General features: G+C 43.1%; 2 protein-coding genes across 2 annotated transcripts in view; both read left to right on the top strand.

Moving 5' to 3' along the window:
* The first annotated feature begins 1,239 nt into the window (after positions 1 to 1,239).
* Positions 1,240 to 11,983, top strand: LOC111974234 (zinc finger protein 507). The gene is made up of 7 exons (XM_024001892.2): positions 1,240 to 1,333; positions 2,473 to 4,601; positions 5,075 to 5,192; positions 5,635 to 5,746; positions 7,016 to 7,120; positions 7,599 to 7,733; positions 7,895 to 11,983. Exons 2-7 carry the CDS (start codon positions 2,475 to 2,477, stop codon positions 8,301 to 8,303), a joined length of 3,006 nt encoding a protein of 1,001 aa, XP_023857660.1. The 5' UTR covers positions 1,240 to 1,333; positions 2,473 to 2,474; the 3' UTR covers positions 8,304 to 11,983.
* Positions 11,984 to 20,175: 8,192 nt separating this feature from the next.
* LOC111973850 (protein C-mannosyl-transferase DPY19L3-like) overlaps positions 20,176 to 25,464 on the top strand; it is a 40,733-nt gene continuing 35,444 nt past the window's right edge. The window contains 2 exon segments of the mRNA XM_024001271.2: positions 20,176 to 20,635; positions 21,416 to 21,536. Of these exon segments, the coding sequence (XP_023857039.1) occupies positions 21,425 to 21,536 (112 nt within the window). The 5' untranslated portion in view covers positions 20,176 to 20,635; positions 21,416 to 21,424.

Here is a 25,464-nt window from a genome sequence, read left to right as displayed (position 1 = left end):
CAATGATGATTCAATGAAATGCAATGGAATTGGAGTTATGAGTAAGGGTAACTTTGTATGGAAAGCTGTTTTAACATTATATTAATATCATTTTTATATTAATAATTGTATTTTTTATTTCAATAATTGAATTTCAAATGTTTTATATTGATAATAGATTTATCAATACTTAACTTTTTGTATCAAAAATAGTTTGGTATCAAATATTTCAAGTTATTGATATCGATAATTCCATTTTTTTTWTATATTAAAAAAACTATTACTGATATATGATAATTACACTTTTTTATGTTAATAATTGTTGAATGCCGTATATATTAGCATATTTGGCATTATTAAGACTGAAAACCAATCAGCTTCAAGAGCCTTGAATCTCAATGAAGTAATGCATGATTTATAAGGAAGTGCGGGCCAGCCATGTTGCTCACCTGTGTCTTCCTGTCTATCTGTCAGTGGGAGCAGAGAACCTATCAGGAGCATGCAAATGCCCCCATGAACGTCATTATTGTATATTTGTTTATATAAAAACATTTATGAAACAAAATTTGAGTTATTGATACCGATAATTGAATTTGATATAAAAAAAATATTAATTTATGTTAAAACAGCTTTCCATAAACTGTTTGCATTTCGTCCCTAGGATTTTAAAGTCGCTTTCCTCCTGTTTGGTGTTTCGTGGTGGTGTGCAAACAATGTCATGGTGGTCAAGTTATACAGATGAATCAGATGAATGAAGGATATTTTATATATTTTAATGGCCTACTATTGGTTGAGGGAGGGTTTCCTAAAGTCGGTCCTGGTGCACGCAATTGAACAAGCCTTTCAATGTCATTTAACAAGCACTAGATGGCAGTATTTGATTTCCACAAACTGGTGGGATGAGCGGTGAATATAAATTGAAGAARAAMAAGTTTTAGATTTAAAATATATTTGGGAGATAAATTAAGGTCATTATGCACTACAAAGCACATTGAATATTAGCTTCTCAGTGACAGAGCTGCACCTGCACTTTACCTCCGTTTGATATGCGTAACAATTTGGGCTTGATTGCATTATCCTAAGGCATATTACTTGTGAATTCACCCATATTACATACTCATAAACAAATGCTGTCAGTAACTGTTCAGTGGATTTTTTGTGGGTCTCTGATTCTGTCTCAAATTACGACGGATTCCATCTTGGTCACCTGACCATTTAGGTTGGAGTCACGTGATCAGTGCTCCATCCTCGCCATTTTAGTGTGAGAGACAGAGGCCACCTTTATTGCTAAAGGATAAAGCACATTTTTTGTATTTTGTTTTGAGGCCAAAGATCATTCATATTTGCCGGTTCAGTAAGTACTTAGCTAACTGACACATAAAAGTCGCATGACCCTTTACTTTGAYATTTATTAAACAAGAAGCAAATCAAATAGCTAGATATATTTTACAGTGCGTTGGGTGAGAGACTCGTGTGCTACTGCTAGCTTAGCTTATCTTCAAGCGGTTGGCTTGTTGTCATGTACAGTGCATGTCCTGCCCCTTTTTCCAGATAAATAATGCATGTCTSTAGCGTTGGACTCCATGTTCTCGACACAGCTGCGCGATTATTGTGGCTATGTAACCTGCCATTTTGCTAGCTAAGTTAGCTAGCTATAAGCTTTTACAGATCATTATTTTGCTTTCGTGAGCTAGCCAAAGGCAGAGTCAACCCACCACGCCTCCGTGAATTAAATGTTATTTTTAGTTCGTTCTGTCAGAGGGCAGTCCTCCTAGTCATGCACACATATCGATGTCCCTGTTCAGCTAKTTAGCTAGTTACTAAGCCAAAGTGGTCTGCTACCAAACCCTAGCAAAAATCTTAATTGAATGTCTTTGATTTGAACATTCCCTTAATATACTGCAGTTTGTGGATTGTGCAGCAACTATTTGCCTACCCAAGGTCTTTGTCACTTTTGCAGAAGGAGCACTAGGTAGTTCAGTGATATTTAGGACTAGGCTATTCCTTAAAAGCAGAACCCAAAGAAAAGAGAACCTGGATTGCGGTCAAAGGGGAAAGTGTGGTACCAATTGCAGACATGATGTGCTTAACCACAGGAATGTCTTCCTCTGTGACACTGGAAAATAACATTGCATCCTTATTCAATTATCTGTGATCCGCTTGACTGAATTACCACAGTGTTTTCTATCAACTAGAATACTTGGAAGTAGGAATGGTAAAACTAAATAACTGATTGGGACTTTCCAAGTTAAGTACTGTACTCTATGACCGCTGCTGTGTTTTGCACACTGCCCCAGACAGTAACACAACAGGTTTCTTTTTCAGTGTAAGCCTAAACACATTTGTTTGTGTGTGACTAAGATGGAAAGAAGATAGCAAAACGATATTTGCAAGAGACACATTAACAGAGTTTACAAGCCATGATCATATTTCTGAGCTCTGCATGCCAAGCTGATTGTGGTAATTTTAACAGGCTTGTTTTGCTTTCTACAGGCATGGAGGACAGCAGTGGAGTTGCCATCTTGGTCCCCCACTCTAGAGGCCAAAAGGAGACTGTCTTCATCCCTGAAAGGGTGGAAACGCCCCCAGGTACCCTGATGGAGCCTAGGGATGATGACCAGAGGCAGCAGCAGAAACAGGCTGCAGACTCCCTCATCGAGGTGATAGAGAAGCTCAGCAAGATCGTGGAGAAGCGCCCGCGTCGATTCACCCTGGCTGGGAAGAAGAGAGCCCTCATGTCCTGTGCCTCCGTCAGAGTCCCAGAGATCAGGGAGGGCAGTGGTGGGTCCTCCCCCTGCAAGAAAGCCCGGGAATTGGAGGAAGAGGTGAAAGAGCAGGAGATCCAGCCAGACAACAGTGCCCCYGCTGGCAGCAGTAGGACCATCACCTGTTACCAGTGCAGCCTGTGTCGGTTCCTGTCCCCGACCTTGAGCCTGCTGAAGGAGCACCTGCGGCAGCAYGATGAGCAGCACAGTGACCTCATCCTCATGTGTTCTGAGTGTCGCTTCACCTCCAGCCACCAAGAGGAGCTAGAGGCCCACGTCAGGCTCCACTTTGACKGCAGCAACTCTAACAAGAACCCTGTATCCAGCCAGCAGGCCAGCGAGGGAAATGAGGACTTAGGGTTAGGGATGGGGGGTAGTGTGGAGGAGGCTGTGTTCAAAACCGCCATGGACTGTGCTGAGGAGATCCCTGCTAAGAAGAAGTGGTACAGCTATGAGGAGTATGGGATGTACCGCTGCCTGATCTGCAGCTATGTGTGTGGACAGCAGCGAATGTTAAAGACCCATGCATGGAAGCACGCAGGTCTGGTGGACTGCTCTTACCCTATCTTTGAGGACGAGGCAGTGGCACCAGCACCTCCTGTAGTTCCTCCTGCAGAGGAAGCCATAGTAGTCCTCACCCCGGTCCCAGAGAAATCTCAGAACCTCAACAAAATGTCCACTTTCCMGATCGACCTCTGTGCCCCTGTGGCGGAATGTGGGAATGAGGCCATGACAGAACCAATCACCAAACCCTCTAAAGACCCTGTCACTGAGGAACCAATGTTGGAGGTACAGGTGACCACAGAGACTGAGGTGGAACCTATGCAGGACTGTTGTCATATTACCAGTACAAAAGACAGCCTCCTGTCGTCAGCCCAGAAGATCATCAGCTGCAGCCCCAATAGTGCAGACCATGTCAACGTCATAGTGGAACGACTGCCCTGCGCAGAGGAACCTTTGGCCACCCAGCCCCTCCCCAGCCCAGAGGTGGGCAGAGACAAGAGCCTGCTGGCTGCARAGGAGGCGGGCCATGTGGAGAACCAGCCACTGTTTGTTGACAAGGATGGGCAGCAGGAGGTGGTGATTGGCTGGAGCAACAGTGAGAGTCAGCAGACCACCACGGACCMTCCACGTGACGAGAATGCTCCCCCAGCCCGCAGGAGGACCCACTCTGAGTCTCTGAGGCTGCACTCCCTGGCCGCTGAAACCCTGGTGACCATGCCCATGAGGACCGCGCAGCACATCAGGAGCATCGTGGGCCAGGGCTCCCAGAGCCCTGACACGGGCCAGAGGCTCCTGGAGATGGCCACGGCTGCAGCAGTAGCAGCCGACAGAGCCCCTGCAGCAGTAGAGGAGCTGACCAGCATGGGCAGCGTGGGGGCAGCGCTGGTAGACTTAGAGCTGCAGGGGTCCAGAGAGGACTGGCTGGCTGAGGGCCCCGCCAAGGCTGGCATCAGCCTGTCCCTGCTGACGGTCATAGAGAGGCTAAAGGAGCGCTCGGACCAGAATGCCTCGGACGAGGACATCCTGAAGGAGCTCCAGGACAACGCCCAGAGCCAATATGCTGGGGAGGTCAGCGCCTGTGGRGGGGGGGACCCGGGTAACCCTGGTGGGGGTCTGGTGGACTACATCCCTGGCAGCGAGAGGCCCTACCGCTGTCGCCTGTGTCGCTACAGTAGTGGGAACAAGGGCTACATCAAGCAGCACCTGCGAGTACACCGCCAGAGACAGCCCTACCAGTGTCCCATCTGTGAACACATTGCCCTGGACAGCAAAGATCTAGAGAGCCACATGATTAACCACTGCAAGACCAGGATGTACCACTGCAAGCAGTGTACTGAGGCCTTCTATTACAAAGTGAGTAGAAAGACTGAAGAGAGAAATTAGGACAGACTGTGTGCCTCAATGTCCCTGGGCAGAGATTTATTATTGAAGTCGCTCCTCCTCTAGGAGAGAATATTGCTCTTGAGTTTTTGTTTGTCGATGACCCAAATTACGGTCATAAAGATAAGATGAGATGAACTGATTGTAGAAGTGAGATGTTGAGATGGAAGTTTTTTCTGCAGCATAGTGCTGGTTGGCGCAGTGCAGCAGGGGAAGTTTAGTTTGATTCAGGGAGTAGAGAACTAGCCTATTGATTTCATTACTTTCACGCCTCGCCCGTTTCTGCAGACATCATAGAATTCTGTGGGGTTTTGAACTCCATAGATATCAGAGATCCTTTTTTTAGGAGAGGTGAGGGTAGCCTGTGTGCTTTTTTTTCTCCCACAGCCCTAGAAGATGTAATTTTAAGTTTTGACTTGTTCTTTTATTACTGACCCTTTCCACAGAGTCAGCTGAGGAACCACGAGACAGACCAGCACGGTTTGGGCGACACCGGCGCAACACTAACCCCTGTCACTGAAACCACGGCAACCATGGAGGAATCTGTAAAGATGACAGACGATGGTGAGGAAATGTGTCAAATGTGTTTTTCAATGGAACGAAGTGGAGGGCGCTCGACCAACGCGAGCCGAGATGCAACCCCCCCGCCGAAAAAAAAGTTGTATTAATTGCAAAGTGAAAAGGGCAATGCTCGCTCACCGTTAAAAATGCGTTTTATTTCGGCAACTATTAAAAGCTTGATATTTTGGCCTTCATCAATGGCCTTTATCTGAACCGTCAAGCCTTTAATAAAACCTTTTTTTAAAGCTTGAATAAAATGTTTTTTTATGGTGAGCGTTGCACCAAGTGTATTTTCCAACTTGACCAAACACGATCAGTCTTTTTACTCTTAATCAAAGATTTCTCACCAACTATCCTCTCCACTACCCGTTTTGGGTTTTTCATTTTATTGGCACCGCATCCTTTGTCCACAGTATTTAATGTGTRCTTTTGTTCCACTCTCCAGACTCCATCAGTTCGCAGAAGGTGTACAAATGTGACGTGTGTGATTACACCAGCTCCACGTACGTTGGAGTTCGGAACCACCGGAGGATCCATAACTCTGACAAGCCTTACAGGTTGGTGCTGGGTGTCYACTGTCTGTGTGTTTGTAATAAGGTCAATAGGATTCGTCATGATTGCAGTCTGGATTCCTTAGGACTTGACATTCAAGTAAATTTGCCAGTGGCACACTAGGCCAGTGCCAACTAAAAGCTACTGGCCCGAATTGGGGGGGAAAAATACTGGCCCGGGCCAATATCTCACAGGATAGTTGATGATSCGTGCATAATTACAATATCAGGTGATTTTTTTTTTAATCTTTAATTTGTGGGATGAGCAAGCTAGCCTAAAGTAACCCACCCTCCGTACACACATAATACAATTTGAACTTGACAATATCATATTCACATTGATTGTTTTGAGGGAAAATATAAGACCTTTGCGCAATCTCAAAAAAYATGTTATTGTTAGCGATTTTTTAAAGTCAGAAGGCTACAGTTGTAGGTCCATATAACATCTGTTTAATATTTTGCTTAATTCYGTTTTTGTTTTTCCAGGTTTCTGAATTTGTTCAGGTTTTCACTCTCAAAATCACACTTTTTTTTTTTTTTTAGAAAAAAACAAACAATTAAATGTTTTAATTCCACAACAATGATTTAAACCACATCAGTAGACAATTTTTTAGGTCTGGTAAATATTTTGGGGAGGGTGTAGTTGCCCTTTTATTCATTGTTTGTTTAGTGGTATTTCTGTACTGTACAATATAGGGATGTTATGATGCAGATCTCCAGCAGGGGGCAGTGAGCGTTAGATAAAGATTAACCTTGGCTGCGGTCTACAGCTGGAGTATTTCTCACACCGCAGCCCTCGTGTAAGCGGATCGGCCCTGTTCTCGAGGCGCCGTCAGATGTCTGAGGGGGGGGTCTTATTCTCTAACGCCACACACAGACACACATCTAGTTTGTTTTGATGTTTTCCCACTATAGACCCTCAATAGAGCCCTTTCATGCAAGGGAGTGCAGTCTTTCTACGCTTATGCTTTGGTATCCTTGACACACTTCAAACCGTTCCACAGAGAAGCGCACGCCTTTTAACTAAGGCCATCTTATCCATTTGAGCCACACAGTGTATCGCGTCCCTGAACGTTGTGCTGCCAGTTACACTTTGAGCTTCGCAACAAAATAGCCGCCAAGGCAACAATGTGGCCCTCCAGGCTTTTGCTGCTGTACCAACCGAAACAGAATAGTAAGCCGAGCATAAACAGCCAAGCACGACACAAACTGTCAAACAACTAGGCCTGTACAGAGATATTCCCTCGAACTCTGGCCCACTCTCTGGTACTGTAGGTGCTGCAGCTGTGACTTTGCCACGACCAACATGAACAGCCTGAAGAGCCACATGAGGAGACATCCCCAGGAGCACCAGGCTGTCCAGCTACTGGAGCAGTACAGGTGAGGACCAGGTCAGGGTTCAGCTTCTGGAGAGGTACAGGTGAGGACCGGCTCAGGGTCAGAGAGGGGAGACCTGGGCAGGGGAGTGGTAGAGGTAGAGAAATCAGGCCAATGTGCTTCGAAAGAGTGTGGGGATGGAGGAAAAAGCTGAAGTGTACGAAGAACCCATCTCATCGACCATCAGAAAGAACTCCTAATGAACTCTCCTTTTAGTGTCGATATGGAGGATGTCTGGGTGTGTAGAGTTGGCTGGAGCATAATGTAGAGCAGTACAGATAAGCAGTATCAGAGCATGTGTGCCACTAGGTCTTTCCCTGAGGAGTCTTTAGTGCTGCTGATCCCTTTTGATATAATGGAGTTGAGAGGATTAAAGTGAACCCCAAGCAGCATATTAAATCAGCTGCTTCTGCTACAGACTTGAGCCCTTTCTTTTCTCTCTCCCTCTTTCCCCCTCTCACTTACTCCTTTTGTTTTTCAGGTGTTCACTCTGTGGCTATGTGTGCAGTCACCCTCCGTCCCTCAAGTCTCACATGTGGAAGCACGCTGGCGATCAGAACTACAACTACGAGCAGGTGAACAAAGCCATCAACGAGGCCATCTCCCAGAGCGGCCGGTGAGTAGGGGTTGATGGGGGTTGGAGTTTTAACGGTCTGCCTTTACCATCTGAAAAGCTTCCTGTCAGACTGAAGCCTGTGTTTGAGTCCCAGCGAACAGGGATGTGTAGGGTAATGTCTTTGTCTTGATGGTGAACCTGCTCTCTCTCCCTGGCTGTAGTTCCCCCAGTGCCCCGCAAAGGGTTTCAGCAGTGGGGGAGGCAGAGCAGTCTGGTGTGGTGCAGGGTGGGAAGGAGGACCCAGCACCTCTAGCAGGAATCCCTGTGGACAGTGTGGGAGGTGGCTCAGGGGCATCAACAGAGCTCATCCAGTGGTCCTCCAGAGAGCAGGCCCCCCAGAGTGAAACCCCCCAGCACAGCCCCCCCGGGAAGGAGGGGGTCCAGTCCCGGGCCGGCATGGAGTATTGTGTGCTGCTGTTCTGCTGCTGTATCTGTGGCTTTGAGTCTACCAGCAAGGAGAGACTGATGGAGCACATGAAGGAACATGAGGGAGACATCATCAGCATCATCCTGAACAAGGAGCAGCAGCAGGGAGCAGCCCAACCAGCAGAGGGCAGCACAGCACAGTGAGACAGCATTTAACCCCGTACCCCTCCCCTTACCCCAACAGAGAGCCAGGAACCTACCACCTCCCTCAGACTGACTTAAGTCTAACTTAACAGGGAAGTACTGTACCTTGCATCTTGTTTTCTGGTTCTTAATTTTATGTACTTAACAGAAGGTTACAAAARGTGTCTCTGTTGGAGCTCAGACATACAGAAAATTGGAAAATTCCAATTTCAAGGCATTGCAGTAAAATGTTATACCTGAACAAGTTCAGACACGTTTAATACCTCAGCAAACAGACATTTCCGTATTTACAAATGGAGCTCAGTCCATTTTACTCAGCAAACATATATTGACCACACGGCAGCTTTTCTATTCAAATACTTTAATATAATTTAATATATTTAATCATTCACATTTATAGTTTATCTGTGGCGCCTGCACTAGGCTGTACAGAGATGCCATCTACTTGCATGTTGTGTTCATCATAGCTATATTTATATTTTAATATGGGTTAATACAACCTGGTCTCARAGCATTTCGTATTATTCTGTACGTAAATCTGAGACAATCAATATTGTACATTTTGCAAATTCTTAACAGCTGTTAGCCACCTAGCTAGAATTYGTAACATAGCATATGTTTATCAAATTTCATAACATATGTTTTGCAAATTCGTAACATATAAAATGAATTGTAAATCGTAACATATCATACGAAATGGATGGTGGACTTCCGCAAATTAATACATACCATACGAAACGTAACCTATCATACTAATTTGAGTGTCCTGGATTTACGTTTACTATGTTACGTCTAGTCTATGAGACCAGGCTGGTTWATAATGTATCAATGTAGGCCTATGGTGTTGGTTTCCGTTATGTCGAAGCGAAGGAGATGCCTTGTTTTGTTCAATTCACTGTTTGATGCTATTTTGAACTATTGGACCTCTGGTATGTTATGGTAATGATGGGTCACTTGAGGGTGGTGTCCTAAAGCTGTAGGATAGATAGGCTGGCAACAAGTTGTTGTTTTACCAATATTCACCACAGCATCAAGGGCTCTTGAGGCAGAAATAGGTTTGGGAGGAATTTTTAAGCTATGGTCAGTCAATTACGGTGCATATTAGTGGTCGTGCTAGACCCAGGTGTTATGGTGGAGAGATGGTAAATGGACAACCATTGAACTTTGATTGCAGCCAACACCCAGCTGTGTTTACCTTGGGCTACTTGTAGTTACTTTAGTGAAAGTATTACTGTTCTGATTACGATAATCATTTCTAGATTCATGTTTTAGCTAAATAATTGCCAAGTTTGAATATGTTAAGCAATTTCCAAAGTTTCTCCATATAGGCCTAGCACTTGTAGATAATGGATGGCTGGAGTGATTGCCATACTAGCACAGAGCGGTGTGCTAGTATACTAAACCTTCGCAGGTTCATTAGTAGCCTGTCTCTAATCTGTGCTATATTGACCTGTGCTATATTGACCAATAGCAGAGGTTGATATATGACCAGCCTTTCAAGTGATAGGCCTATAGACTACTGTAGACTGACGTTGAATATGGTGTTTCCGCTCGACTACCTCTGCTAAAGTATTTCCGAACTTCACTCACCTTTCCGTTTAGTTTCACACTAAACATGCTTGGTATGCAGAGTGGTGACTTGGCAATGATTTGCATGCCCTTACTGTTTTTATGTAGACAGATGGGTGTAGGAAATGATGATCAAATTAAATATCCATAATTCATGGGATTTCTGGATTGCGTTTGTGTAGCTCAGTGTATCAAATAAATGAAATYGTTATCTTCTGCACGCTGAAATTCTCATTATAATGGCAGATTATTATTGTCTCACGTTCATTTACAATTCAAAGTACTAATGTCAGGAAGACCGTGACAGTCTGCATTTAAACCGCACTTAACCCCCCCATTTACATAGTTTGCATTTTAATGAGTGGTTGGGTGAATTAAAGCAAGAGACAAGCAAGCAGAACCTCATGCTGATCATAGGCCACTTTCTGCTACGTATAATCTATCAGGGTTTATGACCGCCGCTTTGTATGATTCTATTTGTGGACGTGCTGTAGTGCAGCTTCTTACTGCATCGTTCTGAGCACCTAAGGATCTCCTTACCTATGCAGACCATGAGACCGAGGGGATACAGTGGGGAAAGGGAAGTGACTATGGGCCTAAGTGAATTGATTGGTGGATTTGAGTCAGATGTGCAAATAGTTTTGGATAGATCTGACATATTTCTTGTGGGAAAACCTCTGGTTATTTTAATGTTCATTTTGCCCATGCGGAGTTGGCTAAATGTGTCGTTTGTGAAGCCAATTTGTTATTTCTGGAGGGCTTATCTTTTGTTTGTTGGTTCAGTATTTACATTGTCACGTGTAGGAAGCTGAAACCTTAGATCCAGGACTAAATCTCTTCGTTTTATGTGTCGAGTGTGAAAAACCAAACCAGAGAGCCTGGCACCTACTACCAGACCCCGTTCAAAGGCACTTAAATATTTTGTCTTGCCCCTTCACCCTCTGAATGGCACACATACAATCCATGACTGAATTGTTCTAATACATTTGTTCAGTAGCTTATGTCCAGTCTGCTGGCAAGATTGTATACTCAATTAGGGATACTACCATGCTTGGAAATCTCCTTTACTCCTTGTTATTTGTCTATTTGATTTGGAAATGTTAGATTTCAGATGGAGACGCATCCGTGTGAGTCTACCACTCTGTCTCCCCCCAGGCTTTCGTTTCAGAAATGAGGCTATGAACTGACATGAGAACCTGGATGGGAGGGGAAAGTTCTTTTGTAGGGTATGTGACATCTGATGTGCATGATTTGGACATGGTCTTTGTTTGACTAACCAAATCTTATCCCCAGGTCCCTGCTCATTCGACTACAGGGTGCCATGTGATGGGTAACCGTCAGTAGATTGTGCATTTTCAAAGACGTTTTACTGTGATATTATTGATCATCCTGTCAACGTTTGTGCCTTTTTTTGATTTGAGTCTCTGAGAGTCTCTTGTAGTCCTTCGCTAGCTATTTGTTAGAGGCTATGTCTGCCCCGGGAGTGCTGTTGTGCGCCCATCTGTTCAAAATGATGTTCCAAGGAGGTCGTGGGTGTGTTATTCAGTCAGAGCTGAATAGCCTCCGTAACACCACCCCTTTCTCTGTGATGTATCCAATCACTTGGTACTGTAATATCCCACTGGGCGCACGCTGGTTGGATCAATGTTGTTTCCACGTTGAAGCAACGTGGAATAGACGTTGAATTGACGTCTGTGCCCAGTGGGATGGGTCTGTACATAATTAGTTGAAATACTGTAATATTGCAWACTGACATTGTTTTTATAATCTATTTTTAAATATATTGTAAAGAAAAAACACTAAGTCTTTTTTCTTTCTTTTTTAATAATAATAAACAAATTTGCTAACAATTTGGAAAATGGCTGTGCTTTTTAATTGACTGTAATGTATTTGAGGGGAGTGTTTGTGTTTTACACTGAGCTGCATGCATTTCATGCCAAAGGAGAGAAGGTGATATCTCACTTACGCTGTTCAGTGCTTAAGTTCAGTGTGGATTCGCTCCGTTAGGCCACAGAGCGATGCTTGCTATCTATTTATTTTGTGCATCATAGACAATATTATGTCATGACTCAGCCAGTGTATTTTTTTGTAATAAATACTTTGTTGATAAACTGTGTTTTTTTTTATTGAACTAGTGTATGGGTCGTTCCATATGAATTGAATCACTTTTTCACTGCACCCCTTTTGATTTGAACRAAACCCTCCATACATAGAACACCCTCAATTCGTCAGGGCATGAACTCTACAACATTTCAAATGAGTTCCACAGGCAGGGATGCTGGCCCATGTTGACTCCAATGCTTCCCACAGTTGTCAGGTTGACTGGRTGTCCTTTCTAAACTGTTGTGTGTGGAARAACCCAGCAGTGTTACACCTACAACACCTACAACCATATCCCGTTCAAAGGCACATAAATATTTTGTCTTGCCCATTCACCCTTAGAATGGAACACATACAAAATCCACGTCTCAATTGTTTCTAAGATTATTTTTTATTTTACCCATCTCGTCTCCATCTACACTGAGTGGATTTAAAAAGTTAAATCAATAAGGGATCATAGCTTTCACCTCGTCAGTCTATGTCATGGCTTAGACCCTATTTTACATCATCAGAGGTGTTTGTTTTGTCCCCACCATCGGTTTAGACACAGCATACTCTTGAATACAGGGTGGGTGTCATGCTTTGGCTGATGAATACTAAAATGTGAACACAAATAAAATGTCACCTTTCGAATGATATCACAAAGCTGGTTGGAGGTCCACACATCAGATAATGTTGACTCGAGTGAGAATATCAGTTGTTTAAATTAAACTGTCAATCTTCCTTAGGAGACCTGTTGACATAATAGAAATATAGATAATAATATAATTTACATTTCCTTTCATGTTGACATTTGATGGTGGGTGGACCAGCAGATATCTTTCTGGTAGTAATTGGAAGTTTATATTTCAGTAAAAATTTCAACAATACCTGCTAAATTGGAGTGGTCTGAAGGAATATGACCAACCAATTGAATTTACCACAGATGGACTCCAATCAAGTTGTAGAAAGATCTCAAGGATGTTCAATGGAAACAGAATGCACCTGAGCTCAATTTTGAGTCTCATAGCAAAGGATCTGAATACTCATGTAGGAGGAGGTGTGATGTGTGGGGGTGCTTTCTTGGTGACACTGTCAGGGATTTATTTGGAATTCAAGGCACACTTAACCAGCATGGCTACCACAGCATTCTGCAGCGATATGCCATCCCATCTGGTTTGCTCTTAGTGTGACTACCATTGGTTTTTCAACAGGACAATGAACCAACACACCTACAGGCTGTGTAAGGGCTATTTGACAAAGAAGGAGAGTGATGGARTGCTACATCAGATTACCTGGCCTCCACAATCACCCGAACTCAACCCAATTGAGATGGTTTGGGATGAGTTGGACCGCAGAGTGAAGAAAAAGCAKCCAAAAATTGCTCAGCATATGTGGGAACTCCTTCAAGACTGTTGGRTAGGCATTCCAGGTGAAGATGGTTGAGAGAATGCCAAGAGTGTGCAAAGCTGTCATCAATGCTGCAAAGGGTGGCTACTTTGAGGAATCATTTGTTTGACACTTTTGTGGTTACTACATGATTCCATATGTGATATWTCATAGTGTYGATGTCTTCACTATTATTCTACAATGTAGAAAATACMAAAAATAAAGAAAAACCCTTGAATGAGTAGGTGTGTCCAAACTTTTGACTGGCACTGTRWATAAACTCAGCAAAAAAAGAAATGTCCCTTTTTCAGGACCCTGTCTTTGAAAGATAATTTGTAAARATCCAAATAACTTCACAGTTCTTCATTGTAAAGGGTTTAAACTCGGTTTCCCATGCTTGTTCAATGAACCATAAACAATCAATGAACATGCACCTGTGGAACAGCTTACAGACGGTAGGCAATTAAGGTCACAGTTATGAAAACTTAGGACACTAAAGAGGTCTTTCTACTGACTCTTAAAAACACCAAAAGAAAGATTCCTAAGGTGTCTGCTCATCTGTGTGAACGTGCCTTAGGCATGCTGCAAGGAGGCATGAGGACTGCATATGTGGCCGGGGCAATACATTGTAATGGCCGTACTGTGAGAGGCCTAAGACAGCGCTACAGGGAGACAGGACAGACAGCTGATCGTCCTCGCAGTGGCAGACCACGTGTAACAAACACCTGTACAGGATCGGTACATCCGAACACACACCTGCGGGACAGGTAGAGGTGGCAACAACAACTGCCCGAGTTACACCAGGAACGCACAATTCCTCCATCAGTGCTCAGACTGTCCTCAATAGGCTGAGAGAGGCTGGACTGAGGGCTTGTAGGCCTGTTGTAAGGCAGGTCCTCACCAGACATCACCAGCAACAACGTTGCCTATGGGAACAAAACCCACCGTCGTTGGACCAGACAGGACTGAAAAAAGTGCTCTTCACTGACGAGCCGTGGTTTTGTCTCACCAGGGGTGATGGTCGGATTCGCTCTTATCTCGAAGGAATGAGCGTTATACCTGTACTCTGGAGCGGGAATCGATTTGGAGGTGGAGGCCGTCATGGTCTGGGGCGGTGTGTCACAGCATCATCGGACTGAGCTTGTTGTCATTGCAGGCAATCTCAATGCTGTGCATTACAGGGAAGACAGCCTCCTCCCTCATTGGTACCCTTCCTGACATGACCCTCCAGCATGACAATGCCACCAGCCATACTGCTCATTCTGTGCGTGATTCCTGCAGACAGGAATGTCAGTGTTCTGCCATGGGCAACGAAGAGTCCGGATCTCAATCCCATTCTGCACGTCTGGGACTTGTTGGATCAGAGGGTGAGGGCTAGGGCCATTCCACCCAGAAATGTCCGGGAACTTGCAGGTGCCGTGGGGAAGAGTGGTAAATCTCACAGCAAGAACTGGCAAATCTGGTGCAGTCCATGAGGAGGAGATGCACTGCAGTGCTTAATGCAGCTGGTGGCCACACCAGATACTGACTGTTACGTTTGATTTTGACACCCCCCCCTTTGTCAGGGACACATTATCAATTTCTGTTAGTCACATGTCTGTGGAACTTGTTCCGTTTATGTCTCAGTTGTTGAATCTTGTTATGTTCATACAAATATTTCCACATGTTAAGTTGTTCTGAAAATAAACGCAGTTGACAGTGAGGACGTTTCTTTTTTGTTGAGTTTATATATATATATATATATATAATATTATATATATATATATATGACTTAAGGTCCAATGATGCAGCCGTTTTTATCTCAATATCTAATCATTTCTGGGTAACAATTAAGTACCTTACTGTAATTGTTTTCAATTCAAATTTCAAAAAGAAACAAAAATAGCTTCTTAGCAAAGAGCAATTTCCCAATAAATAATTTTGTTATGACTATCTGGGAGTGGTCTGAGTGGGGAGGGGAAAACTGAAAACTAGCTGTTATAGTCAGAGAGATGTGTAACTCTCTTATTGGTCTTWTAACCCATTTTTACTGCCTGGTGATGTCAAAGCTCCATCTCCCCAAAACAGGCWGAAATTTCAGACAGTCTTTTCAAACGACTCTGGCCTGCGCAGAGTCCCRACCTCAACCCCATCGGGATGAATTGGAATGCCGACTGCGAGCCAGGCCTAATCGCCCAAAGTCAGTGCTCGACCTCACTAATGCTTTTATGGCTGAATGGAAGCAAGTCCCCGCAGCAATATTCCAACGTGTAGTGGAAAGCCTTCCCAGAAGAGTGGAGGCTGTTATGTAAGCAAAGGGGGGACCAACTCCATATTAATGACCATGATTTTGTAATGAGATTTTTGACGATCGCGTGTCCACATACCTTTGGTCATGTAGTGTAACTTGTAAATGCATCATGAGCTTAGTTCAACTGTCATACCCCATCAGAACCCAAAATATAAGTTTGATTTACTCCACTGTTTTTTTAAACAATGTAATTGTTAATGAACAAACACTGCATTGCCTCAAAACATGGTTGAAACTATACTTTTGATACAATGGATTGTCAGTCTTTGCCTCTATAGCTCTGTCTATGAATTTGAGAGTGGTTACATTTCTCCAGCCCCATCCCTCAGCTTTTTACCAAAACAGAGGCAGGGTATCTCATTGTTATTGTTTCTACTGCAGATTGTCTTTTTAAATTCTACCACAGAAGCTACATGTTAGATAAGGAAATCCATCAAYATGGGTGGTCCCCATCTCATAGTGGTAACACTAGTTTTGCACTACTGAGGGAAGAAGCAAGCTGACTGTATTGCAAGGTGCTAGCAGTGTTATTTTCAGGTTCACATATAGGCTAATTAAATCCTAGRCTCACAGACAGTGTGGGTGTATACAGACAATATTAAAATGCAGATGAGCAGAGCAGATTGATCTGGAATTGAAATCAATAAGGTAAGGGAAGCTTTTTTTCTTCATACGGTTGTACTTCTCCCCTCGAAAGTGCTGTAACCCCAAGCTGCTAGTGTAGTGATAAGCAGAGGATGGATTCTCCTCATTGGGAATCAGACTGTCTGCTTCTATAATCCCTTCATTTTACTGGAAACCCTGACCGCCTCTCAGAGCAGCTAAGAAAAATGATTTCACCAACTCACTCGTTTACAAGATCAAGCTTTTACCTAAACCTTTAATGGTCCCCGTGAAAGTGGAGATCAAGACACAATTGGAAAAAAAGAAAGAAAGARGGACTCTGGACTCACACTCAATTCAAGTGACTCTTAGGCCTTTACAGTTGTGTAACATTTAGATCCCAAATTGCCAAGCTCTAAAAACCTTGTTTTTTGTTCAAGTAAGTAAAAAGAAGAAATCACTGAGAATTTTCTATCCCATGGCTTACGAATTCCAATAGGGTCTTCTGGGAAAGATGGAGGCTTAACTTTAATAGGCCAAGGCCTCTCACTTTCAGTCTTGCTTCTTGCACTTCGCAGCGATGGCATGAGTGGGTCGGGGAATTGAGAGAAGAGGGAGCGGGGGAGAGAGTGCGCAACCTACTTTTCCTTTGTGCTTATCAAGAAATAAACCAAGACAAACAAGCACCTTCCACGAAAAAAAAGGATAGCCATTAAACATTTACGCTTTTCTTGCCCCATAATCCTATGCTCCTGCAAGCGGCMTGCCAATTTATTTTCTTAAATCTCTTTGATAATCTTCAGCCCTTTCATGTCAGCAGCTGCACTTTCTATTTTTTTCCATCTGGATGCCCAGAGATTTCTCTCTTGTCCTCTACAATGTCTGATATCTCAAAGAAATTCAAAATGGGTCTCCATACAATGTAATGATTCAATTTGGACTTGTTTACTCCCCATCTTGGAGTGGCAGAACTTGATCTTTAAAAATGTATATGACACAATAAATTATGGAGTGGTCATTATTTCAGATCGATGCAGTAATTATTGGGTAATATAAGTACGAGATGTATTCTAATGGGGACTTTCAGATTAAAATAACAACCAGGTCAAAGAATAGTCTATGCGCTGTCCTGGTGTTTATGGGGAATTCATTTCCACCTACGGTGATGTATTCATTTTAAGTATAATAAAGATGAGGTGCAATTGAATGAACTATTTTCATAAGGAACTGGTACAGTATGTAATAATAACTACCCAACAAAAATATACAAATATCAAACCGAAAACCTTGCTCTTTGTAACCCACAAATCAATGTATAAAAAATGACAGAGTGTGTGTGTGTGTGTGTGTGTGTGTATGTGTGCGTTCTCTACATAATTCTGACATTGTTAAAGCACCTAAAATAAAATAAAACATGCTCGCCCTGTACATTTAAAAAAAATATATATATAATATTAGAGATTCATTGCGCTATTCATAAATAATTACTGTCAGCATATGCATCACAACCATAAACATACAAGTATTTGCCACTATTATCATCACCTGTTATCTGTACAATATTAACACGTACAGTACCAGTCAAAAGTTTGGACATACCTACTCATTCCAGAGTTTTTCTTTATTTTTACTATTTTCTACTTTGTAGAATAATAGTGAAGACATCAAAAATATGAAATAACACATATGGAATCATGTAGTTGGTCATGTAGTAACCAAAAGTGTTATACAAATCAAAATACATTTGAGATTTGAGATTTTTCAAAGTAGCCACCCTTCRCCTTGATGACAGCTTTGCACACTCTTTGCATTCTTTCAACCAGCTTCATGRGGTAGTCACCTGGAATGCATTTCAATTAACAGGTGTACCTTGTTAAAAATTAATTTGTGGAATTTCTTTCCTTAATGCGTTTGAGTTAATCAGTCAAGTCTATATTATGGCAAGAACAGCTCAAATAAGCAAAGAGAAACGACAGTCCATCATCACTAATTTCAAGAACTAATAAAGTTTATTTAAGTGCAGCCTCAAAAACCATCAAGCGCTTTGATGAAACTGGCTCTCATGAGGACCACCACAGGAAAGGAAGACCCAGAGTTACCTCTGCTACAGAGAACAAGTTCATTAGAGTTACCAGCCTCAGAAATTGCAGCCCAAATAAATGCTTCACAGAGTTCAAGTAAAAGACACATCTCAATGTCAACTGTTCAGAGACTGAGTGAATCAGGCCTTCATGGTCAAATTGCTGCAAAGAAACCCCTACTAAAGGACACCAATAATAAGAAGAGACTTGCTTGGACCATGAAACACAACCTACTGTATGGAYATTAGACCGGTGGAAATCTGTCCTTTGGTCTGATGAKTCCAAATGTGAGATTTTTGGTTCCAACCGCCATGTCTTTGTGAGACGCAGAGTAGGTGAAYGGATTATCTCCGCATGTGTGGTTCCCACCTTGAAGCATGGAGGAGGAGGCGTGATGGTGTGGGARTGTTTAGCTGGTGACACTGTCTGTGATTTATTTAGAAKTCAAGGCACACTTAACCAGCATGGCTACCACAGCATTCTGCAGCAATACGCCATCCCATCTCGTTTGCACTTAATGTGACTATCATTTGTTTTTCAACAGGACAATGACCCAACACACATCTAGGCTGTGTAAGGGCAACAGTGGATGCTCAACTACAAGTTTTGAGATTATGCTGCGGGATTTAGAGGTAATYTGTGGTTTAGTACGTTACCCTGYGTCACTGCTTCATTGMTCCAGACCASMGCAAGGRGGAGTTAGAGCACTGATTATGTTTTTGGGTACCAAGGCGCTAATGTGTTTCTAATTGACAATGAATGGGYGACATAAACCAAATAGAAACTGATAATTGTGCACAACTTCAAAACTGAATTTCATTTAACTGAATGATGAGGATGAAGAAGGTGATTGAATTTAGAACAATAGTGTAAGAATTGCTATTCCTCTGTCCTGCACGCGCACACCCTGAAAAATACACTTGTTTTGTTGCTTCTACTCGTCAGCATTACTTACTAAAACTGTTGTTACACCAAGGTTTTTATTCTAAGAGAAACAAAATGTTCAATTATATTCCATGATATTCTTAAGATATATCTGTTGACTGAATATAAGCAAGTGATGTCTACTAAATAATCAAGTCGATGGCGCAGTCATATAGCCTCACMYGACCTCAACCCAATTGAGATGGTTTGGGATGAGTCGGACCACATAGTGAAGGAAAAGCAGTCAACAAGTGCTCAGCATATGTGGGAACTCCTTCAAGACTGTTGGAAAAACATTCCAGGTGTAGCTGGTTGAGGGTATGCCAAGAGTGTGCAAAGCTGTCGTCAAGGCAAAGGGTGGATACTTTGAAGAATTACAAATATAAAATATATTTTGATTCGTTTAACACTTTTTTGGTTACTACATGATTCCATATGTGTTATTTAATATTTTTGATGTCTTCACTATTATTCTACAATGAAGAAAATAGTAAAAATAAAGAAAACCCCTTGAATGAATAGGTGTCACCAAACTTCCCGGAAGCTGATAGTGGTGGTGGAACATTTTATACATCTTACATCCAGAATGTAGCCTAAGTGTTTACAATTGTGTGAGTTGCTGTCTTTTTTAATTGATGTTGACATTCAGGATAATAATAAGCAATTGGACTACGATGTGGCRCTGTGCTATTCTGTGTTCTATGTATCGATTTTTGTAGGACCAGAATTATTCATATTCATTTATTAATGTATACATAAAAAAGTATCCGTTTTTCATCTCTGCATATTAAACAAATATTATTTTTTTCTCGTTGTGGGTGACATAGAAGGCGCYGGGTCTGAAAATGTGCTACATTGTTTCAAGCCTTTATACAACTGAACTAGAGACTACGCATGTATCAAGTGTCGGTGGGAGGGAGAGAGGAGAAACCTTTGGACATCCAATAAGGGATTGCAAGCGCTGTCGAGGGTGAGGCATAAATGTATGAACAAGTGTAATCAAATCCTTTTTTGTTGCTATCAAAAACGACATTCACTATCGACCGAGCATGAAACCGATACTGAGGCTGTCCATTCGAAGAGACCGAGATTAGCGAGTGATGCGATCTGATATTTCATGACATTCTAGCAGCGGCGTGAGTAGGWAATGCCGCAGCAACCCAGGCCTGTGTGATGAATGAAAACAGCGAATGAATGAAAAGCAAGAGACAATTGTGTAGTTTGTTTGCGGTTTTTTCATGGGTTACCACAAACATGTGTTTGTGTTTAGTTGTTTTTCTTTTTGCAAAACTGTAATGGCAGCATAGGATGATGGAGACGCRAAACACTTTCGATAGACAGTCAGTCACTATTTGATGACATCAGGGGACATGTTGATGTGCAGTCTGTCCCATGAGGTAACGGTGAAAACATTGCTCTTTGCTGTTCAAATTAAGTCAATAGCAACCTATACAATGACACATGGTAMATACGAAAGATGCTTTGTATTATACTATGGGTGTCCATTATGATTYCAATTCCATAACCTATATAGGATGTAATACAATAGGACAATGGCCTGCTGAAGGAGGCACATACCGCCTCAGTCAAGCAGCATCACACTTGGATGTCGTTTTAACTGGTCATTTTCTAATTGTGTGTGAACGGATGGTTACCTCTTATGCATTTAAATGTACTTTCTACTCTCTCTCTCTCTCTCTGTGTGTGTGTAAATTCTTAAACACTTACTGTGTACCTATGTTTGTCCTCTGTTGCGTGCCTTTCCTTTGTTTGCTGAAATCCATACTTTTGAGTAAAATGTTAATCAAATACAACTACAGCCTGTTTCCTTGTTGAGATCCAATTGGCAGATGTGCATTCGTGCCGAGTTGCCATCTTAGAGCAACAGCAACGAGGAAACAGTCTGCAATTTGTATTTGATTAACGGTTTATTAAGAAGTATGGATTTCAGCAAACAAAGAAAGGCACTCCACGGCAGAGGATATGCATAGGTACACGGTAAGGGTTTAAGAACGAAACATGTTTATGAATCAGCGCATGTCGATTAGAGAATCGAAGGAGTCAGAGATTCACTCCTCCGCGGGGGAGTTGAGGTACTTGGCAGGGTGTGTGTGTGTGTGTGTGTGTGTACGTCCCTATCTTGTGTGGAAGACTAATAGCTGCCCCTCCTTTTCCAGTGAGCCACCATGACTGCCCTTAGGCAGAGGAAGGGCAGCAAAGGAAGTAAGGAGCCTGGTCCAGAGGTCCTGAACCAGAGGTTCTACCCTTCAGCAGAGCCCCTCTCGAGGACTTCAGACGGTTAGTGTCATGCTCAGTATTCATATCAACCTATTGGACCAATCCCTGAGTGACGGCAGCACCGCGTGTTACACAGTAAAAAAAAAAAMWGCTTTACAAATAGCATATATGCACCTTAACGCTCCCTTTAAACAATACGTAATGGAGTTAACAACGTACACTGAGCTCACTCCACAGCTAGCTTGAAATGTTCGCGGATGGAGCCATCCAATTGGTATTTGGGTGGCTCAACCCATTGGAGCGTTGTCAACAAGGACGGTCACGTGTGTTGTGAAGCAGAGGTTCACTGGTTCGAGCCCTGTATGGGGCAGTCGGACAGTGGAGCTGTTAGCAGCACACTGATGCCGTTTACAGTGGTGAATTGACCCGGATTGGCAGATGGGCTCAGCTCAACAGCAGGGGTAGCTCGCTGTGTAGCGASTTTAGAAGGGGTGAGTGTAGGGATGGGTACTGAAACCCGGTATTAAACGGGGCCCCTTACCGTGTACCTTAGTATCGATAAGCTCCGACATCGGTTCTGCTTTCAGTACTGGAGAAATTTAAGAAAATACATTTCCTGTTTATTATTGCTACATAAACGTTATCTTGCACATTTTATCTCGTTTCTAATTTGCAATAAGATTAAGACATTTGTTTATGAGGCATTTTCGCTATTCCCAATCCAGAAGAGAGATCTCTCTCACGCGGAGCCTGTTTCTCTCACACGCTACAGCGCACACAAGAAAAAACCCTGCTCTTAATTAGTGACGATGGCGGGGAGAACTACATGTTCAAAAGTGTGGTTCCACTTCACCAGAGTCGATGCTGACAATGCTCGTTGCCACAAGTGCAACAAGACTTTTTAGCTTGGAAGGGCAGAAACACGAGCAAACATCTATCGAAAGTGCATCGTGTACAGGCAGAGAAATGCACAGTTTTCGACTGCCCAGCTCGTAGTTCATCTCTCGTTGCCCGATCTACGTTAGGTATGTATGCTAGCAGCCTAGAGCCCACACACAGAGTTAACTAGATTATGCGAACATGGGTTCATGATCAGAAGGAACCATTAGACAGCTGATTGTTTAGCTATGGGTGCGTTCATACATTCAATCACCCATTTAAAGATGTTGCAACTTTTTTTTGTTGAAGTTGCAGCTACAATGAACCAAACCACTCCTCCCTCTAATACTGCTGGTCCAAGCCAAAGACAAGCCCAAAGCCCCTTCACGCTGGCAGCTAGTGGGAGGATGCCTGAGGAGAGGGTGAATGAGTGCCACCGAGCMGTGATCAAGTTCATAGTGAAAGGCCTTACACCCCTTTGCAACAGTGGAGTCCAAGGGCTTTAGGGAACAGTCTGTCAGTATATATTGAGTTGTATTCATTTTTAGGATATAGTAGTATAAAAGGGTTGTAATGTTAGTCCCATCACTCCACAATACAATACACAACAACACAATAATTCAACACATGAAAACGCTCTTTTTTTTTACTGTAAAGAGATGAGCAAGGCACTCAACCCCAAATGTACCCCTCCCTCCGGGAGTTACCTCAGTGACACATTTAATTCCTACCTGGTATGAGCTGAAGGATGTGCCAAAGCTGGCCTTCACATCATACGGGTGGACCAGCCTCTGTCAGAACCACTATCTCACTGTTACAGTGCACTACACAAGCCAGGGCAGTGTAAAACATAAGGTCCTCCCCTACAGGGCATTGTACAAATTGCAAACTGGTGAAGTAGTGACAGAGGAGATCTCAGACATTCTGGAAGAGTTTGTGATCGAGCCAAGCAAGATTGACGCTTTGACGGTTGATAATGGTGGCAATATGGATGTTGCCATCAAGAGRCTACACTTCCTAAAAATAGGATGCTTTGCACACACATTGAATCTGGCAGCGCAGAAAATCTACAAAGTGACTCCCATTGATAAATGGGCAGCCCGAATCAGAGCAGTGGTTGTGTGGTTCAAGAGATCCTCGATGTCCCAAACAGTCTTGAAGGAAAAGCAGCAGCTCCTTGGTAAGAAGCCAGTTCAATCTATTAGAAGTATTATTTTGAAATTCCCACATTTAACAATTTAATTCAATATTCAAGTTGTGCGGTAATGAAATGTTTGTTGTTGTTTCAGACCTTCCGCAGCACGCACTCATCCCAGATGTCAAGACCAGATGGAACTCGCTCTAATGATAGAGAGATTCATGGAGCCATATCCAGCGATACAAGCTGCAGCCTTGGACCCACGACTGCGAAAAGCAATGACCAAGGACAACCTGGACCGTCTGAAGGACGAGGACTTCCATAAGGCTGAGGAGTTTGTCCAGCTCMTGAGAATCCTCTATACAYCCACACTGTGKGTGTCATGTGAAWAGAATGYCACCTGTGGACAGATCAWACCCATCCTCCACAAACTGGATGAGCACTTCACTGTGAAGCATGAAGATACAACGTTTGTGGCAACCATCAAAGAGAAGGTGTGGGAGAACCTCTCTGAGCGCTATCAGGATGAGGACATTCAAGCCTTCCTGCATGAGGCCACAGCAATGGACCCCAGATTTAAAGGGAGGCCGGTAAGTGACGCCACCTGGGACAGGCTGAGGAAGGCAACTGTTAAGGCCAATGTGACAGGAGCAACACCAGGGCTGTCAGAGGAGCCGGAGCAGACACACAGAGCACCTGCAACAGGAGGAGGAGTGAGGGAGAGGAAATGGAGGAGACAGTCCCTCCATTGTACAAAACAAGGAGTGCCTTGGAGGAGCTGTTCTCACAGGAGGACAGGGAGTTGAGGTTGACGATCCAATAGGACACCTCGTCCCTCAACCTCAGCGAGCGTGTTGACCTAGAGGTCGAGCTCTACAAAGGCCTACCTCCCGTCCCTATGGCTGAAGATCCTGTGATGTGGTGGTGGGAGAAGAGGGCTACTCTGTCCCTCCTCACAAACATTGCAACAAGCTACCTCTGTGCTCAAGCCTCCTCCACCCCTAGCGAGAGGGTACTTTCGACTGCAGGGAACACAATGAGCCAGGAGAGGTCCCGACTTCTGCCAGAGAAGGCAAATATGTTGATCTKTCTCCAGAAGAACTGCTAAGAACTGTTAGTCCTTTTGCAGCCTACCTGCATGCCCCACCCGTGTTGCTCTACATCACTGTATTTTCTTTTGCAGGAAAATATTGTTTATCTAATTTGTTTTACATTTCCATCATCACAACATTAGTCTATAATAGTGATAAGTTCAAAACATTACTGTTTCTTTTGCTGTAAATAATTTTTTCTTATTTTACATTTCATAAAATAAAGCAAAGCAATGTTAATTCTGTTCTTAATTAGTTTCAGGGTTTTTTCGTAAGAAATTACAAAAATAACCAGAATACCGTTAAAGTACCGGATTGATAAGCGGTATCGGTAAGAGTAGTAATACCGTTAAAATCTTAACGATACCCAACCCTCGATGAGTGTAATGGAGTTCAGAATGTACCGTAAACTCACTCTACAGCTAGCTTGGAATGTTGCGGATGGAGCCATCCAATTGGTACCTTTTTAGGGGGCTCAACCCATTTGAATGTTGTCAAGGAGGGTGATCACGTGTTGCGTAGCAGAGGATCACTGGTTCGAACCCAGTATGGGCAGTCGGACAGCGGAGGAAGCTAAGCTGTTAGCAGCACAAATACACACTAGCGATACACATAATATAGAAATGAGGACGTGACCCTTTGCTTTTGTTTTCTTATATCCCATACATAACTTTATTGCAGAAATASAATCTTGCCATTTGATATCATCGTTTCTCTATGTTGAATGCATGCTTGATAGTTTACGTTGTAACAGTCACTTGTATATTTAACTCCATCTAACTTTCATTGAACCATTTATCGGCAAACAGTAAAAGTTCTGTATAATGTCTTGTTTACTGCCGTGTCTCTAGTCACCGGCACCATGTCTGCGCAGCATGGA

Source organism: Salvelinus sp. IW2-2015, linkage group LG15, assembly GCF_002910315.2.
Source record: "Salvelinus sp. IW2-2015 linkage group LG15, ASM291031v2, whole genome shotgun sequence".
NCBI lineage: Eukaryota > Metazoa > Chordata > Actinopteri > Salmoniformes > Salmonidae > Salvelinus > Salvelinus sp. IW2-2015.
This window is presented reverse-complemented; position numbering and strand designations above follow the sequence as displayed.